The 17,382-nt window shown below is 56.0% G+C and overlaps 5 protein-coding genes across 5 annotated transcripts; 2 read left to right on the forward strand and 3 right to left on the reverse strand.

Moving 5' to 3' along the window:
- Positions 1 to 1,628: 1,628 nt before the first annotated feature.
- Positions 1,629 to 6,652, reverse strand: K452DRAFT_292272 (uncharacterized protein). The gene is made up of 3 exons (XM_033541341.1): positions 4,569 to 6,652; positions 3,608 to 4,442; positions 1,629 to 3,555 (listed from the first exon to the last, which is right to left on the reverse strand). Exons 1-3 carry the CDS (start codon positions 6,348 to 6,350, stop codon positions 2,018 to 2,020), a joined length of 4,155 nt encoding a protein of 1,384 aa, XP_033392265.1. The 5' UTR covers positions 6,351 to 6,652; the 3' UTR covers positions 1,629 to 2,017.
- On the forward strand, positions 6,599 to 7,250 carry K452DRAFT_128219 (uncharacterized protein). The gene has a single exon (XM_033535260.1). It carries the CDS (start codon positions 6,847 to 6,849, stop codon positions 7,195 to 7,197), a length of 351 nt encoding a protein of 116 aa, XP_033392266.1. The 5' UTR covers positions 6,599 to 6,846; the 3' UTR covers positions 7,198 to 7,250.
- Positions 7,251 to 9,090: 1,840 nt separating this feature from the next.
- K452DRAFT_128238 (uncharacterized protein) lies at positions 9,091 to 10,171 on the reverse strand. Its single transcript, XM_033535261.1, has one exon. It carries the CDS (start codon positions 10,081 to 10,083, stop codon positions 9,253 to 9,255), a length of 831 nt encoding a protein of 276 aa, XP_033392267.1. The 5' UTR covers positions 10,084 to 10,171; the 3' UTR covers positions 9,091 to 9,252.
- Positions 10,172 to 10,548: 377 nt separating this feature from the next.
- K452DRAFT_302632 (uncharacterized protein) lies at positions 10,549 to 12,360 on the reverse strand (the record flags this gene model as incomplete). The annotated part of the gene is made up of 2 exons (XM_033542619.1): positions 10,549 to 11,080; positions 11,132 to 12,360. 2 exons carry the CDS (start codon positions 12,358 to 12,360, stop codon positions 10,549 to 10,551), a joined length of 1,761 nt encoding a protein of 586 aa, XP_033392268.1.
- Positions 12,361 to 14,723: 2,363 nt separating this feature from the next.
- K452DRAFT_214904 (uncharacterized protein) lies at positions 14,724 to 16,269 on the forward strand (the record flags this gene model as incomplete). Its single annotated transcript, XM_033536231.1, has 2 exons — positions 14,724 to 15,811; positions 15,873 to 16,269. Coding segments are annotated over 2 exons (1,485 nt in total), but the record flags the coding sequence as incomplete, so codon positions are not given.
- Positions 16,270 to 17,382: the final 1,113 nt, after the last annotated feature.

The following is a 17,382-nucleotide window of genomic DNA, read 5'->3' on the forward strand; positions in this document are numbered from 1 at the left end:
AGGACTTCATCGCGTGTCTAGTTAGTTGTATTCATAGGAATCATGCTATATAGCCTAGGAGACGTGCATGCACAACTTGCTTTTTTTTTTTTTTTTTTTGTATAGTTTAGAATCTTCGTGTACATTCTTGAAATTCAAAGTGTATTTAGCAGAGGCAAAGCAAGAAACGACAGAATAATAGCTAACACTATAACACTTAAGAAGCTTCTGACATTCCACGCTCTATAAACCGCTTTTCCACGCCCTCCTTTCTTCAGTGACCAACTGCTGTAGAAATACATCCCGGAACCAGACTATATAACAAACCAGTATATACGCGGCTTCAATACTCAATCCCTAGTATACTATTCCAACCAAAGAGCACTTAAAAAGCCCCAGATAAAGTATCTATCCGCTTTCCCAAACAATCATTCCCCCGTACCATCCAAAAAATGCTAAAAATAATAGTACACAGCATCAAAAAACTCATCAAGCACAATACCCAGCACCCTCAAAAAGCCCCTAAAGCACCGACCCAACGCAATCGCGATTCCGCAGTCCCTCCCAGGCTTCTAAAACGAGGTGTAGTATAAAACACAGCCTACCACAAGGACGCATCACACAGGGATACACTACACAAGAATTAAATCCGACGCACCAAGAGCTGAAAGATGACTAGCAAGTTGATTTCTACCAGTACAGGGGTTCTGGCTTCTACAAAGCTGCAAAAGAGCTCATCAACCATAACACACAGTCACACCTTCCAGACCCACTCACTACTCTCTACTCTCTGCCCGCCACCATGACGATGCAGTAAAGCCCACCATCATCTACTTTAACTAACACACTCCATCACCGACGCAGAACGACAATACTGCCCACCCCTCTCGCCATACCAACTTGTAGTGACCCTTTCAAGCGTGACGGCTAGTATGCTTACTTCTCCCCACATTACCCCATTCTCCTGTTCCGATCTTTCTAGAACTTTGCTCTCCAGAGCCATGCACGACGGCGTGGCAAAGCTGGGGCTTGCATGGTTTTATACCATTAACGAAAGCAAGCCCAACCTCCACATCCCACATCCCACATCCCACCCCCTCCCCACTCACAACCCACCACCAAAGCTTACGACACCGACCCAGTAGACGACCAAACCTAGCAGTATGTATATCCAAAGCACAACGCTAAAGAACCGGCCGCCTATCTGCCTTCTAACCCCCGATATTATGCTCACGAAATGGACGGACCCGGAGGAAAGAAAGTGAGGGAAAGGAAATGGAGGAGTTGAGAAACGGCGGAGGAGACGCATGCGAAGGATATACTGTAGGTAGGTTAGAGGAAAGGGAAAGACAGATAATTCTATCATGCATGAGTGAATATCCACTTAATTACCTACCTCCTCTGCAACAAAGGCCAATGCCGTGTAGTGCAATGCAACAAACACCACTAACGAACCAAAAACAGCCGTCAGCCATCCTCGAAAACATCAAACTGAAGTACATAATCAAGCAAGCACACACCAAAAGACACACAGCGGAATCAATAGGTATCTAAGTCTGCAAGTCGGAGGGCTTCGCTGTCCGCACTGCACTGCCTGCTCTGATCATTGCACCGAACGCAAGCCACAAGTTTCGCCATCGCCATCCCTACTGCGCTGCAGCAGCGTTACATAACGAAACCATGTCATTCCTCAACTTATCAAATTATTAATCACTCATTCATTCATTCCCCTCCCTTCTCTCCCTCCTCTCATCTCCCTACCCGCTCAATCTCCCTCTCAACCCAACCTCAACCCAATCCAAAACCATTAAACCAACCAAACCAAACCGCCACAACCAACAGCGCTCATAGCCGATGCCATAGCAACCCAACCATAAAAACCAAACAACCAAACAACAAAAGCAAATCGGGTATCGTAAACGACAGCAACAACTCCTGTTCCCTTCCCATTCCGTTCCTTTCCTTTCGTTTCCGTCCCTTTCCTCCTTTACCCCCTCCTAAGAAAACCCATGTTACCCATCCCCCGCCCACCCACACACTACAGACTCAACAGTACCTCCACCGCCCTCTCAACCCTCAACCCATCGCCCAAATCCGTCTTGCGGAGCGCAAACCGCGCCTGCTCAGCCGAAAAGCCCATTTCCGTGATTTTCGCGACCGCGCGCTCGACGCTGTTGGTGGCTGGGTCTGCGTCGGCGAGGTCTGCGGCTGAGGGGTATGGGTTTACTGTTGTGGAGGGGTTGAGGGTTGTGGTTGAGGAGGTGGTGGAGAGCGAGTGCGCGGTTGTGAGGGATGTTGTGCTGGGCGTGCGGGGGCGCTGGTGGTGGTTATAGTGTTGGTTATGGTGCTGGTGCTGGTGGTACGGGCGCGGGTGCGCGTGGATTTCCCTGTAGCCACCCAGCCCCTGCGTCTGCCCCTGCGGAGGAGGCGACGGCAGAAACCACGCCGGCAGCGCCGCGCTGCTCGCCGTCGACGGCGGGGCGTTGTACGCGCTGCCGTCGGCGGACGGAGCGTACGACTCTGCGTACCCGTGCGCGTAATTGCCATTGCCACTGCCGTTGCCGCGCGGAGGCGCAGGGAAAACAGTCCCCCTGACACCAGTCCCGACACCGAGACCTAGAGCTACGCTCCCGCTCCCACTCGCGCTCGCACTTCCACTGCCGCTCGCGCTATCATAGCTCGCTCTTGCGCTCCTTAGCCCAGACGGCGCGTAAACCTGCGCTGCGAACCGCGCAGGGTGCACGTACGCGAACGCGTCGGCGTCGTAGGGAGCAGCGTCGTGCGGAGCGGTTTCGTGCGGAGCAGTGTCGTAAGGAGGAGAGGGCGAGAGCGTCGACATCGACGTCGAGGCCGATGGCAGCGTCATCGTCAGCTCAGCGTCCGAATCCGCGCGCAAGGCAGGATGCAGCTCCCTTGGCTCCGGCGCCGCGAGCAGGCCGCCGCATTCTTTTTCCTCGCTGAGGGTCTGGTAGCGCTGCTGCTGCTGCTGCTGCTGTTGGGCAAGGGCCTCGCGCCTGCCGATGCTCCTGCGGACGCGGGCGCGCTCGTCTGCCTCTGCACGAGCGCGGGCAGCGTTGGGCACGGCATTGGCGTGGGTGCTGCCCTCGAGTTCGGGCAGGTCCGGCAGCAGCAGCGACAGCTGCCTTGGCTGCATCTGCATCTGCATCTGCGTCTGCGGGCGCGGCGACGGCGTCCTTGCCCCCAGCGCCGTGAACACGCCCTCCCACTCGCTGATGGGGCGTTCCATGCTCATGCGCACGGTCGCGTATGCGCCTTCGCGGCGGCGTTGGCGTATCTCTGCGCGGTGCGCGGCGACGCGCTGGCGGCTGACCTCGCGCATTTCGAGGCGGGAGGCTGCGGCCGCGTTGGTTGCCGCGCCCGACGCCATGGCTGCAATCTTCTCCTCGTACACGCGTGCCACGGCTTCTTTCAGGAAGCAGGCGCGCGAGCCCCCGAACGCGGGCGGCGCCCAGTGCGCCCATCCGTTTGTGGCTGCGAGGTGGAAGGGCGTGGGCGACGAGGCGATAGCAAGAACGGGGCCGAGGCCAAGGGTTAGGATGTAGTACATCCATTCTTCTAGGAGGAGTTAGTAGGGTGTTTTGATAGTGTCGAGGTAGGATGGGCTTACGCAGCATAAACTCCTCGCCGTCAATGTCGCCGCCGCGAACGTCCGTCGCGTCAAAGACGCCGTACCGGCGCGCCTGGTCAGAGTGCCCCTCCAGCACCGAGACCAGCACGCCCAAGCACGTCCAGACCTCCGTCATATCGTACAGCTGCTCGGCCGACAGGCCGCCCGGGTTGCCCATGGCGAAGTGCTCCGACGCGTTCAGCAGCGTGCCGCTATCGTCGATCGAGTCGCCGCTCAAGATCGTCGCCCGGCACCCCGCCTGGTGCACCAGCGGCCCGCCGCGCAGCCAGTCCGTCTGGCCCGTAATGTCGTCCTCGCGGCCCTTGCCGCACCCGAAAATCTCACAGAAGTTCCAGATGCGCCAGAAGGCGTCGTCCATACGGGCGGAGCGGTCAGCGTCAGCGCTCGTGAGGGCCATGACCGTCTCCGGCCGCAGGAACGTCTGGCACCGGTTCAGGACGAGGTTTTTCAGCGACGAGATGACCTCCGCGTCTTTCTTGTAGTGGTGAAAGTACGTCTTGGGCGTGTATTCGGGTCTGGGGTACGCGCTGTCAGGCTCACAGCTCTTGCCCTTACCATCGACTTCCTCCTCGTAAGGCGGGCAGGCCTCGCGCCGCTCCCACGCCGGCGCTGATTGGTTGCGCAGAACGTCCTTCATGAGGGTTAGTTGGTTGCGCCTAAAGATGCGATGGAAGCCCTTGTTGACGAGTGCAGTGTTGAAGAGATCGTCGAGCGTATGCGCGTTCACCAGGATGCTGCGGACGATCGTCTCGGCCACCTTGGGGGAGATGTCCCGCACCAGCGGTGCGGGCGACGTTGGACGAACGGTCACATGCTTGGCATGGTCAGTACGCGGTATGACAAGACTCAAATGCTGACGTGGCGTGCGCTTCTTCAGAAACGAAACGGAAGGAGACACGATAGGAGACACAGGAGGAAGTCTAACAGAGCGTGTCCTTACTTGCTGTGTAGCAACATTGCTCCAAGGTACACGAGCCGCGCTGCCGGCGGGCAACGAGACGATTCTGTTCCGCCGGCTGGACTTTGGCGGGAGTGGCGGCGCTGGTGGCGCCAAGAGGGTGGCTCCGGGCGGACTCCGACCCATCGACACGTCATGTCTCTCGGGAGGATTGCGATCCTGGATGCTCTTGAGATGTTTCTCCAGCGCCGTCTCGGCTTCGCTAAGCGTTGGGCTCGGAGGAGTAACGTGGGGAACCGTGGTGTTCTCGGTAGCGGGCGCCACGCTACACTCGGACACGCAGATGCGTGGGTTGCGCCTGGAGTTTCGTCTGCTCAACGTCGTCGGTCTTGCCGTATTCGGAAGTGATGATGAGTGCGTCCTCGAGTGCAGCTTTGCAGAGGCTGGCTTATCTTGATCAGTGAAGGAGATTGCCTCCTCGGGTTCAGCCGGAAGGGGTTTGTTCAGCTGGGCGATGGCGGCGGCGTCGACGGGGCTTGCAGGTTGGCTGGCGGTGACAACCGGCGTAGCGTCATCGAAAATTCCCGCCGCAGCTGGAGTAATAATAGAATACGCCTGGCTTCCCGTGCGGCCTACTCCGAGGAGAGTCGGTTGCGGCTTGACGAGGGGCTCTCCATTGTCTTCGAGGCTGGTAATGGAGGTCCTGCTGCTGCCGCTGCCGCTACCACTGTAGTTAGACGAACCGTATCCAGCATCTTTTTCATGTAATGACCTGTTTGACGAGCTCGAGACAGATGGCCAGTGCTCAGGTGATTTCCCTGGTTGATCCTGAACCTTTTCGAGGTACACCGGCACCGTTACCTCCACGGGTTCTCGCCTGGGCCTTGGGGGAGCTGATTTGCGGGTTTGAGTTCGGGCATTTTTCGCAGCCGAAGACGGAGCAATCATTTCAGACGACCTTTTGTTCGCAACCGGAGGAGGAGGAGGTGGTGGTGGTTGAGCAGGAGGCGGTCCAATGCGATCCCGCGTATCGAAAGGACTCTTGCGCCATTCACCGGGGATGATGACCTGGATCTTGGGCCGCTGGTTCCTCTGAGCCGGTGTCATTTCCCTCGCAGGCGTTTCAAGCCGCAGGGGTGTCGAGTCCAGTTCAGCGGCGAATGCATCCTGAGGGCGCTTCACCACAGGGATAGGCGGCTCCCCCTCCCAATGTGCTTTCCCATTGCGCCAAACACCGATGGTGGCCTTGTCTCCTTCGCTTTTCCTCGCGCTTTTCTTGTCTTTCTTTGGTGATGTCGGGGACAGTTTAGGGAATGAGAAGTTGCGAGGAAGGGACCGATGGGGGTGATAAAACGGTGTATTCACCGGCGGCGTACTGGCTGAGGGCGGGGAGGTCCGGCCGATATTGAGAAGAATTTCCTCATTTGGCGAGAGGTCCATGCCGGCTCCGGCGACAGCGAGGCTTATAGAGTCTGGAATGGATTGCGTAGCGGACGATGGCACGGTGGAGGGGAGGCTCGAGAGGTCTGGTGACTGCGGGACCGCGCGAAGAATGGTACCTTTCCGTTCAGAGGCCAGAGACTGGGCCTTCTTGGACTTCCACCTCCTTGACGGCGCCCGTTGCTGGTCACATGGCTTAGCCCCCGGGAAGCGCATGGTGAAGGGCTCGACGGGTTGGACCGGGGAGTCGATGCCACGTCGGCTGAAGACCGAGTCGGGGCGCCGTTGGATTGCTGATATGCGGCGACCAGGGAGATGATTCCGAATGGCCTGGGCACGAGCGGCGACGAAGCAGGTGGGCTGTGCGGAGTCTTCGGACGCCATGGTTGGAGAGAGAACAGAGCGAAATGGACAAAGTAGACGCCACGAAAGGTAGTCGGGCTTACGCACTTACGTAGACGTCTTAAGGAGGAGGGTCATTGGAGTAACGCGCGGGCGGAAAGAGGGTTGTATATCAGTCGCCGAAATGCCATGTCCAAGATAGCAGCATGATTCTGACGCAAACGCTGCGCCTCTACTTGGATTCCGGATCCGCCAGAATGCGGCTGGGCCCGGGCCCGAGGCCCGGGGCATGTTGGTGTTGTGTGTGCGTGAGAGTGCGAGTGGAGCAGGGATGGCCGGACCCCAAATCGCGGCGGCGCGCGGGGCGGCGGAGTCAGACGTGAGCGTGAGAGGTCAGAGCGATCAGAAACACAAAAATAGAGTTGGTGCTCCGTGCACCGCCCCCGCCAGCTGTGGCCCGCGCTATTCTTGTAGCACATCTTGCTTTCTCTCTTTTTAATCGACTTTTGCTTGTCGTTGTGCCCCCAAAAAAAGCAAAATGTCCCCTCCGCCCCCGCCAGCCTCACCTGTCTACCATCTTCACGGCCGCCCGGGTCACCGACAAAATAGGTACAGTACAGTACATACAATCCGATTCTCGCAACCCGGACCCCACGAGGCAGGCAAGCAAGCAAGCAGTACATACACACATACACACCCAACACGGCCTCGTACGAGCACCACTGACAAATCACCCCTTCCTTCCCTTTCAAATCCCTCTCTGCGCACCACTCGGACGTTGCAGCCTTTGCGCCACGGGTTTCTGCTGGTATCGTATGTACTTCAGCCCATCGCGCCAGTGTATCCTGGCGCGTCAAATCAAATAAAATCAAAGCATAAGTGTGAGTAGCAGTCGCTCTGCTCACATCACGTCAAGCCAGCGACCCTATAAGTACAGCACGCCTTTATTTAACCTGCCATTATCTCAGCTGCACTGCCTTGGCTCGCCTCATCTGGAGGCTGCTTATCAGCCTGTCTGGGTACTGACTGTATCAACGGCAGCCAGCCGCACAACCACCCCTGCTCTTCCCGCTCTTCCCACTCTTCCCACTCTTCCACTCTTCCACTCTTCCACTCTTCCTTCTAGAATCCTACCGTAGACAGGCAGGTAAATTACCCAGGTAAGTAAGTAAGTGCACACACACACATACAGACACAACAGCGACACCGACACCAACAGCGCCTGACAGCTCTCGCTGTAACCTGCCCGCGTGCGCCTAGCCTTACATCCATACCCACAAATTTGCCTGTCTGCCTTACCTCAGCCCACACACCACGCCCCCCCGGATCAATCAGATCAGTCCATATTGGCAGCAAAACAAAACAAAACAAAACAAAGACAGACAAAACAAAGCAAACGCGCTGCACAGCACATGACGTGCAGGCTGCAGCTGAGACAGATAGATCGCACGCCGGGAATGCTCCGAAGTTGGTTGGTTGGCCAACTGGTTGGTTGGTTGGTTGACTAGCTGGTTGATTGCTTGCTTGCTTACCTGTCCCATGCTTGCCCCCTTACCTACCTACCTCCATACCTACAGTAACTCCGTCGGAGCCGAGAGGTTTCCGGTTCCGGTCCGTCTGCAGACGGGGGTTGGGCGCGCGGTTTGCTTGTTTTGGTATGGTTTGGTGTGTGACGTCGTTTGTGCGCTGTGAGCTGGGCCGTCTATTCCGGCGGAGAACGGATGGACGGAGGGATGAGCGAGGGAGTGAGTACCTACCTACGATGTAGATACGCAGGCAGTAGTCAGTCGCGGCGAGGCAGTGCAGTGCAGGCGCGTCGTCTATGGTCTATAGGTAGGAAGTTGTTAGATGCGTAAAGGACATAAAAACACGCTCCTCTCCCCTCCATCCCAAAACCAAAGCCAAGCCCTCTCACCCCTCCTCCACACTCACTCACCCACCCAAAAAGAAATCCCCGACCCATCCAGCCTGCCGAACCGTCCGATCCCAAACGTCCGGTCCCAAACGCCCGGTCCCCGAGCCAGCGGAACCGGCACCGCATCGGCAGCAGATGCGTCAGAGCCGATGACGTGCTGACGCCTCCTACGCCCACGCCCACGCTCTCGGCACGGCGCGCAGAGCGGAAGGGCGGGAGAGGGAGCGTTAGCTCGAGAGAGAGGGAGCGTTAGCCCAATAGAGGACGTCAGCCCAAGGGTCGGGGACGTAAGTTAGGTCAGCCGTGGCGTGGTGAGGTAAGAAGCCTAGAAGCCAAGATCTCACTCCACGCGGCACCCGCTCAAACGCGCCGGAAGCGCGGAGGTTGGTTGTCCCTGGAGGAGGCGTGGTTGCACTACAGGAGTAACCAACTGCGCCGACGGCGTGGGCGGTAATTGTTGTTATAGGAGGGAGAGCGTGGTTGAAGGGATCGGGAGTGTAAGATTGCGTGCGCAGAGATCGGTGTCTGTTTGAGCTTGTGGGCCTGGATGGTTGGACTGGTTTGGCCGGATCGGATCGGGGGTGGGGGCGTTCGGTTGTGTGTGCGTGGGGTCGAGGATGGAGTATTGAAGGAAGGGCTGGGATGGGCTGGTCTGGTCTGGTCTGGCCTGAGCTGACCTCGCAATTGGATTGTATGTGTGTGCATACTCGGTAACGCTGAGAAGGATGGTAATTGCGGACATGCGGTTGCGGGTGCTGCAGTATTGGATCGGTGTTGGAGTTGCTGATTTAGCGGGGAAAGGCGCGTGGGTGCTTGTTGGTATGCATTGGATGCGGGAGCAGCCGGTTGGGATCCGCGGTTGATCGTAGGCTGTCCATCATCCAGGGACCATCCCAGCGATGTCTAGGTAGGCAGTCTTGTCTGGCCGATCATTCGTCTTCCATCCTTCCAGCAGCAATGAAGCCATAGGTAGACAACCAACACGCTCAGTGCATCCTATCGTCTTGAACCACCCCACCACCCACCCACTCACAACCCCCCACAAAGCCGCTTATGCACCTTCCAATCCTTCTTCTGGCACTCGCGCCCACAATACCTCACCCGCCCACACCCGGTGCACTTGCGCGTCCCCTCCGTCCTCCCGCAAGTCTTACACCGCGGATCGGCCGGGCCCTCTTTGATGCCCAGCTCCATGCCTTCTTGCTCCTGCTCCTGCTGCTGCCCCTCCCCCGCCTGCTGCGTCTGCAACCCCTCCACCACGCGCCGCACCTTCTGCCGCGCCAGGACCTCGCACGTCTCGCGCCCACACACCGGCGTCACGAGCACATCGACTCTTTTCCCCGCAGCCTTTCCCTTGCCCTCTGCTGCATCCTTATCCTCGCCCTCACCACCACCCCTCCCTTCTCCACCCTCATCCAAGCTCGTACCCTCCACCTCACCCCCACCATCACCAACATGCAAAAACGACACCGGCGTCAACAGCACATCCCCCTTCCCCACCCCACAGATCTCGCACTCCGCCGCCGCAGCCCCAAAGCACTCGTCCCTGTGCGCCGCGAGCGCATCGCTGAGCGTCGCGATGAAGAGGTCTGCGTCTGCGTTGCTGGGCGTCGAGCTTAGGAGGGGGAGAGGCACTGCGTGCGTGTGCGTGAGACGTTGTGCTGGGGTTGGGGCGAGGGTGGTGGGTGTGGTGGTGGAGGAGGTCGTGGTGCTGCTGCTGTGCGGTGGGATGTGGAAGTAGAAGGGGATTGCGCGCGTAGGGCCGGTGTAAGGTGCTGGTGCGTCGGCCTCTGCTTCTGCGTCTACGCCTGCGTCTGCGTCTGCGATGGTGGTCGCGGGAGTAGGTTCTGTGGTTGGCATTGTGGGCGAGCGCGAGTGAGGCGATTGGTGGGGTGTGCTGGTGGCGGGGTTGGAGATAGAGATAGAGTTGGGCGCGAGACGGAAGTCAAGGTTGGGTGCGTCGAAGCTTCTAGCGACGCGTTTGCGCGATGCACGCGCTCTGCTGGTGCGTACGTGACTTGGGAGCGGTGTTAACCCAGAAGCTTCGTTTTCAGTAGATATATAGCTGGGCTTCTCTTGCTTAAAAGAACGTTGTTTCGCATTGCGCGTGCGCAAAGTGTTGAAAACTAACTACCTAGGTATCCAGACAAGCTAATATTTGGTAGGGACTGATCCCATTTGCGTTCTGCTTAAGCAATCAAGGGCGTGATCAAGAAACATTGCCAGAGGTAGTGTAATGCCAGTCAACCCGCATGCGCAATACCCAACTCCGAAACCAATCCCATGCAGTGTTCGTCGTTTAGTTCATTCCAGTCATCACTGCTACTATGCGTGGTCGTTGATGTTATGGAGGGCCATGTCTTGAGTATCCTTGACCCGCGCCTCGTCCTCGGTGCCTCGCCTCTCAAAGTGGTCGGGACGAGCATTCGTACCGTTGACCGGAGCACTGTCGATGGCGTCCTCCGAGTTCTCTGCAGGAATGACATTTCCATGCTTGTCGACCTCGACGCCCTTGGCGGCCATGCGTACCTGGCTTTCGGTGGCCCCGCCGTGCATGATGGCTTGCCTGGCGCTCTCCAAGACCTTGAGCTTCTTGCTTTCACCGCGGATACGCTCCAGCCGGTCAAAGTAGTCCTCGTCAACAGGCGTGGCGTACTTGCCACAGAAGACACCGACCTCGAACTTCTGCGTATCTTGGTCGCGGGGCGATAACGCAGCGCAAGCGGCTTCGAGATCCTGAAGGTTCTGATAAATCACAGCATCTGCGCCAATGAGGTCGGCAATCTCCGAAGAACTGCGGTGATGTGCGATCAGCTCAGAGGTAGACGCAAGGTCAATACCGTAGATGTGAGCGTTGCTGCAAAGATGTCAGTATCATGTCTCTTCGTCTGGGACAAATTGTACATACGTAATAGGCGGTGCGCAGCTGGTGAAAATCACCTTCCTCGCGCCGGCTTCTCTTGCCATGTTGACAATCTCACGACTCGTCGTGCCTCTGACGATACTGTCGTCAACCAGCAGGACATTCTTGCCCTTGAACTTCAAAGGCTGGGCGTTGAGCTTGGCGCGAACACCCTTCTGCCGCAACTTCTGGGTAGGCATGATGAAGGTCCGGAAGATATACCGGTTCTTGACGAAGCCCTGGACATAAGGCTTGCCAAGAGCCTCGGCAACACACAGAGCAGAGGTAATAGAGGTCTCAGGGATAGGCATGACGACATCAATATCCGCCAGGCCCTCCGGGCCCAGCTGCTTCCGGATTTCCTCACCGAGCTTGTAGCCCATGTTCCGCCTGCTCTCATCGACATCGATGCCATCGATGACACTGTCAGGGCGCGCAAAGTAAACATACTCGAAGATGTCGGGCGTGTAGCCCTTCTGAGGGTGCACTTGACGGAAGACGGGCTCCTTGCCCTTCTCAATGATGACGGCCTGGCCAGGCAGGACATCCTGGAAGGTCTTGTAACCACACTGCGTGAGGGCGACGGACTCCGAAGCCATCATGTAATCCATACCGTGACCAGTCTCCGAGGGCTTAGAGCCAATGACCATAGGGCGGATGCCGTAGGGGTCACGGAAGCCGATCAGGCCGAAACCAGCAAGCATCGCCGTACAGGCCCAGCCTCCAACACAGCGGTTGTACATCCTCTCCAAAGCGGAGAAGCAGTCCTCGGCGTTGACGCGAGCCTTGCCGGTCTCGTTCAGTTCGCTGGCGAAAATGTTGAGCATCAGCTCGCTGTCGCTCTCGGTGTTGATGTGACGGTGAGCCTCCTTGTCAAGGTAGGCCCTGAGCTCCGGCGCATTGATGAGGTTACCATTGTGCGTCAGGCAGATACCGTAAGGGCTGTTGACGTAGAAAGGCTGCGCCTCAGAGTTTGCGCTGCTTCCAGCGGTGGGGTACCTGAGGTGACCAAGACCCATGAAGCCGGGCAGGTCCGCAACCCTCGCACCATCGTGGAAGACCTTGGAGGCCATGCCGTTGCCCTTGCACTGGTAGAAGCGTCCACCATGGCCGCAAGTAGCTATGCCGCAAGCATCCTGTCCTCTGTGTTGAAGGAGGTAGAGCGCGTCGTGAATCTCGACGGCGGCAGTGGCGGACTGCGGATCCGCGTGAATGACAGCGATGATACCGCACATTGTGGCCTAGGAATTGGTTCTGTGTCTCTGCTGGCTGGGTTGTCAGTGACTGTACAGCCGATATGGTTTTTGCAATGTGATGGGAAATTTAAGACAGATCAGAATGTGGTTTCTCCGCAGCTTTGAGCTAGGAAGTCTAACATCTATAAAAAAAAAAACACTAATTCATCATAGAGGGGTAAGAGTACAAGGAGGAAGTAGGCGGGGCATGCTTACCGGACTACGCTTTGGTTGTATGCCGAGTTTGCTGGAGGCAAACAAAAGTGCGGGAGCGGCTCAGGATGGAATTGCGGCCGTGGCTTGATCGATAGCACGGTCGCGACAAGAAGGCGAGACCGTGGTAGCCCAAGGCAAGTGAGGATTGTTGGATGCCATTTTGTTAGGTGTTAGGTCCCGTCAAAACTGGGAGAAAAAGGCTTAAGAGCCGGCCACCGCACGCGCGATACCGGCGCCAAGGGTCAATCTCGGCTGCCGTCGGCATGCAAGAAACTCTGGGCGAAGGCTTGGGAGCTTGGGAGCGAAGGAACGCCATCCGAGACAGCGGTTCTAGGTGTAATAGGGCATTGTATGCCTCGGAGACGGACTCAACACCATCAATTTATATCCAAATCTGCGTTTCTGAGCCCTGACGACGGCGGAAACAGTGCTCTATCGGAGGCCGCCGATGCACGTGCGAGCCCTGTCATTGGCTCAGAGGCGCTCGGCTTAGATAATATCCGCTTTCACAGGCCGTTGTGTGCACGTGATCGGTTAGTTATCCGCGTGAGTCATGCTTGGCGCTGTGTCACGAATTTTGCGCGTCCATGACTGGCGCGCTGACTGCTGTCGCGTCCAGGGTTCGGCCGAACTCCCGAATAACTCCTCTATTGCATCCGTTGCTGCCGTGCCATCTCAGCTCAGTGTCGGCTCGCAATCCGGTCATTTTCCTAGTCTCTGGCTTCCCCTCAATGGCATTTCGATTTCCGTGCGTCTCCTTTCTTTGTTGGACATATTGTGCTTGTTGACGGCCGTCACCGTCGAGCGAGTGATGCTTGTACAGTGGAAGAAGAAACCCAATCAAGATATCTGTAGTATGTATGCGCTCCAAAACCTTTTACCTGTATCCAGGACTCATGCTTGTAGCCAGACAAAGAGGAGCCTGCTTGTGTCTTTCTCTATCTCTTGACGGTGTCAGACATTATTTGCTACTTCAGTACATGCATCCACCCGTGACTATCATCCACCATACAATGCCTATCGTCAACGAGACCATGGCATCATGAGGACAAAGATTTATCTTGCTGTACCTCTAACTATCAAGGATACCCTACCAATGTTAAATGTGTTTCATTGTTTCGTTGTTTCGTTGTTGTCCTGCTCCGACAGCGCCTCTGCTATTTCACACTGCACCTTAGACCTTAACACAACCACCGCCCTAAAAGGTTAGCGCGATCCTTCTTCTTCGCCGACATCTAGTTGCACTTCTCAATCCCAACCTCCGTTCGCTTCAGCAACATGCTTCTGCCTGAGATGTCCTAGTCAAGTGGCCTTCATCCGCATCTCGCTTCGCCCATCTTCACTGCTCAGGCAGGTGTTCGCTATTAAATTCAGGTTCAGCCGACAGATGCTGAGAGCGACGTAAACAATCAACTTCACTTCACTTGGGCGCTCTTTTGGCGCCAATCGCTGCAACACTTACAACTTCCTTCAGGCTTTCTTCAACTCCACACATCCCACCTTGCACTCAACGTTTAGTCTTCTTCATTCCTTGCAACAACCCAACGACTACTGTCACTGTAACTACTAAGCAATCATTCTGCGGGCTTCGTCGCGCAGTCTGACGGTTGCTTGCCATAAAGTACAGCTTTACAACTTCACCTTGCGTCAAAACTGTCCCATCCCGCAGACACTAATGCCCACCTTACGACTCTCGGCAACTTCACAAGATGTCAGGCTGCTACTAGACTCCATCGTATCACGCTTTCTCAACATCCTTGTCAGAGATCGGACACTGCACGCATCTCTCCACCATAGCGTCATCTTTGATTCTCCCTGCCATAGTTTGCAAAGCACTAGGTCGTGACCATGAGTTATGTCGACGACGGCGACGACTTCGGTCATGCTGGTAAGCTCACTAACAATCCCTTGAATTATCAAGTGAACCTCTACTGATATTCGCTCCAGACCCACTAGCACAGGAACTAAGGCAGTTCGTCGACCTAGAAGAAGACGACCAGGACAGCGCTTCCCCAGGGCCTAGCTATTTCCGTGACGCTCCGATCGCCCTCCCTCAAATCTACGCGAAAGAGTGCCGGCTCCTGGACCGAGATTTAGAGGGAAAAGGCCCCAGAGCTTCAACAGTGAAGCCGGGAGACGCTGTCGAACTTGACAATGGAACATTTATGCGCGTATTCTACATCATCGAGGACGTACAGACCGACGACATAAAACTGCGCGGTCTACTATTCAAACGGGATAAGTCTCTCGCTCCGGCGCTGCCAAGGCGACTCAACGAAGTGCATCTGGTTGTGTCATTCGACGAGGATGACCTTCGTCCTTGGTATGAGCAAGGACTTGAGGAAGTTGAACTTGGCAACGTTGTCAAAAAGCGGCGTCTCGTACTAACCAGCCGCCCCTTCCCGGAGCAGAGCTTCAGGGAACATCGCTACTTTTCTTCGACGGGTGCCGACGCAAAGAAACACCAGAAAAAAATTTATGAAACCGAGAACCTCGTTTGCCGCAATCTTTTTGCATCGATCTACGCACCCGGAGAACGTGCCAAAAATCGGCGCAAACCTTACCATGGAATACTACGCCCTCTCTTGCCGCACGAAGACGACGCAACCGACGCAGCACTCAAAGAGCCGGGTTGCTACCGCGTTGATGTGGATATCGGTGGCAATGCTACCGTTCCTGCCGATAACAACAACGGTCCGCATGTCACTAAATACCCCTCAAAAGCTAGGAAATACACAATGGCAGACACGTTCATGGGTGCTGGAGGCGCCAGCAGTGGTGCTCGTCAAGCAGGCTTGCTGGTGGTATATGGATTCGACCATAACGAAGATGCCGTCGCAACGGCAAGAGTGAACTTCCCGACAACCAAGGTGTATCATATGAGCGCCCAAGACTTCATTCAGCAGGTGCTGCTCGGTCGGCATGTTGATATCCTGCATATCAGCCCCCCGTGTCAGCCATATTCGCCCGCCAACACCAATCCATCCGTGGAGCGCGATGAAGAGAACACCGCGGCCCTCTTCTGTGTGGAGGAGCTGATCAAGAAGATCAAGCCCAGGATTGTCACTTTGGAGGAGACTTTTGGCTTGATGACCTATGAGAAACATGAACTTTGGTTCCAGGGCTTGTTGGCCATGATCCAACGCAAAGGGTACAACATCCGTTGGGGAATCTTGGAATTTAACAAGCTCGGCCTCGCCCAACCTCGCCGCCGGTTGGTGATATTTGCTACTGCGTAAGTGCCTCTTGGTTATTAATTGTCGTTCCTGTGGACTACCCATACTAACTCTTCACAGACCAGGCATTCCGCTTCCCAACTTCCCCAAACCGACCCACGGAGAACCGGGCTCAGGCCTCATCCCTTTTAGGACAATTCATGACACCATCGGCAATCTCCCTCCGAACCTAGATTTGCACGATATCTATGAGACAAAAGCCCGCTCATACGCGCCTTACAATGCACATGAACCCCTCAAGAGAACCATTCTTACAAACGGAGATCCGGATCTGTACCATCCAAACGGCCGCAGGGACTTCACGCTCCGCGAATTGGCTTTGTTGCAGGGCTTCAAGAGGAACTTCAAGTTCGAAGGAGGAAAGACCTCAATCAAGAGGCAGATCGGCAATGCTTGCCCGCCGTCGGTCATGAAGCTCCTATACCAGGAATGTATCAAGGTATTGGAGAAGGTAGATGGGAATTCTGGAGACATGTCCGAATCACCACGTTCTGGGTCCACCAACATGGGTCCATGTCCTGGGCCCGCCAAAATGGGTCAACGTCAAAGGCCTTTTGACACTCCTTCAGCAAGCGCCACACCCACACTTGTCCCCGGAAGTCCCACGCCCAGCCTCGAGACATTGCGACGTCGCGCAGCGGACTCCATGTTCGGAAATTTGCGGACACCGAAGAGGCGTGTTTCCATGTCGCTTATCGATGAGCAGGAAACACCTAAGAAGCTGAAGCGGGAGGTGTTGGGATGGGATGGTTCTGTCACGGTCTCTCGCCCGGCCTCGCCTCCTAGTGCCGCCAGCTCACGCACGCTTCCGCTAGATCCACCGTCGCCACAGAGCCCGCTGGGTAGGGTCGGCTTGGATGGATACAACGAAACAAATGCCATCCTCATCGACGATGAAGGTACTGATGCTAAGAACTCACTGGAGTCATCGAAGACGTTCTCTTCGAGTCGTTCAGTGCAGCACGATAATGGTCCAGAAGACCTTGCGGGAAGAGATATGCTCTCAGCAATCCTGATAGACGACGAGGACGAAGATGTTGGAATGCTCTCTGAGTTTCCAGAAGTTGTTGAGAGTGTCGAGAAGGATGACCAAGAAGTCATCGTGTTGGACGATGACGAGGGCATGCATGAGGTCATTGTCATCAACTAGAAGTGGAACCACAGTAAAGGGGAGGGTTGCATGCCGGAACGAGACGACTCTGTATGTAGCGAGTTTCTGCCTTCCCGGTCCATTGTCATTCCCTTGCATTGAACAAGGCCTAGTTTGCAGGATGCGAAAATGGTCTCTAGATAGTGGTCGGCTTGATAGGTAGGAAGTAGAAGAAGCCAGTCAATTCCATTCAATTTCGACTTCAAGAGCACTGCAGCGGCACGGCATTGTTCCCTGGAATATATCACGACACGGAGATTTTCACGAGGGCATGTGACGCAGGCGATGCAAGGGAGAAAAGCGTATAGGGGCGGAAAGGTTGGCAGTGGTGCCACTGTCACGATGTGCAGTAGGCAGACAAGGACAAAATAGAAGCGTGACCAAGACAACCTTGCATTAAACGGCATACGCGTCTACTGG

The sequence above is a fragment of the Aplosporella prunicola genome (genome assembly GCF_010093885.1).
Source record: "Aplosporella prunicola CBS 121167 unplaced genomic scaffold K452scaffold_44, whole genome shotgun sequence".
NCBI classification, from domain to species: Eukaryota; Fungi; Ascomycota; class Dothideomycetes; order Botryosphaeriales; family Aplosporellaceae; genus Aplosporella; species Aplosporella prunicola.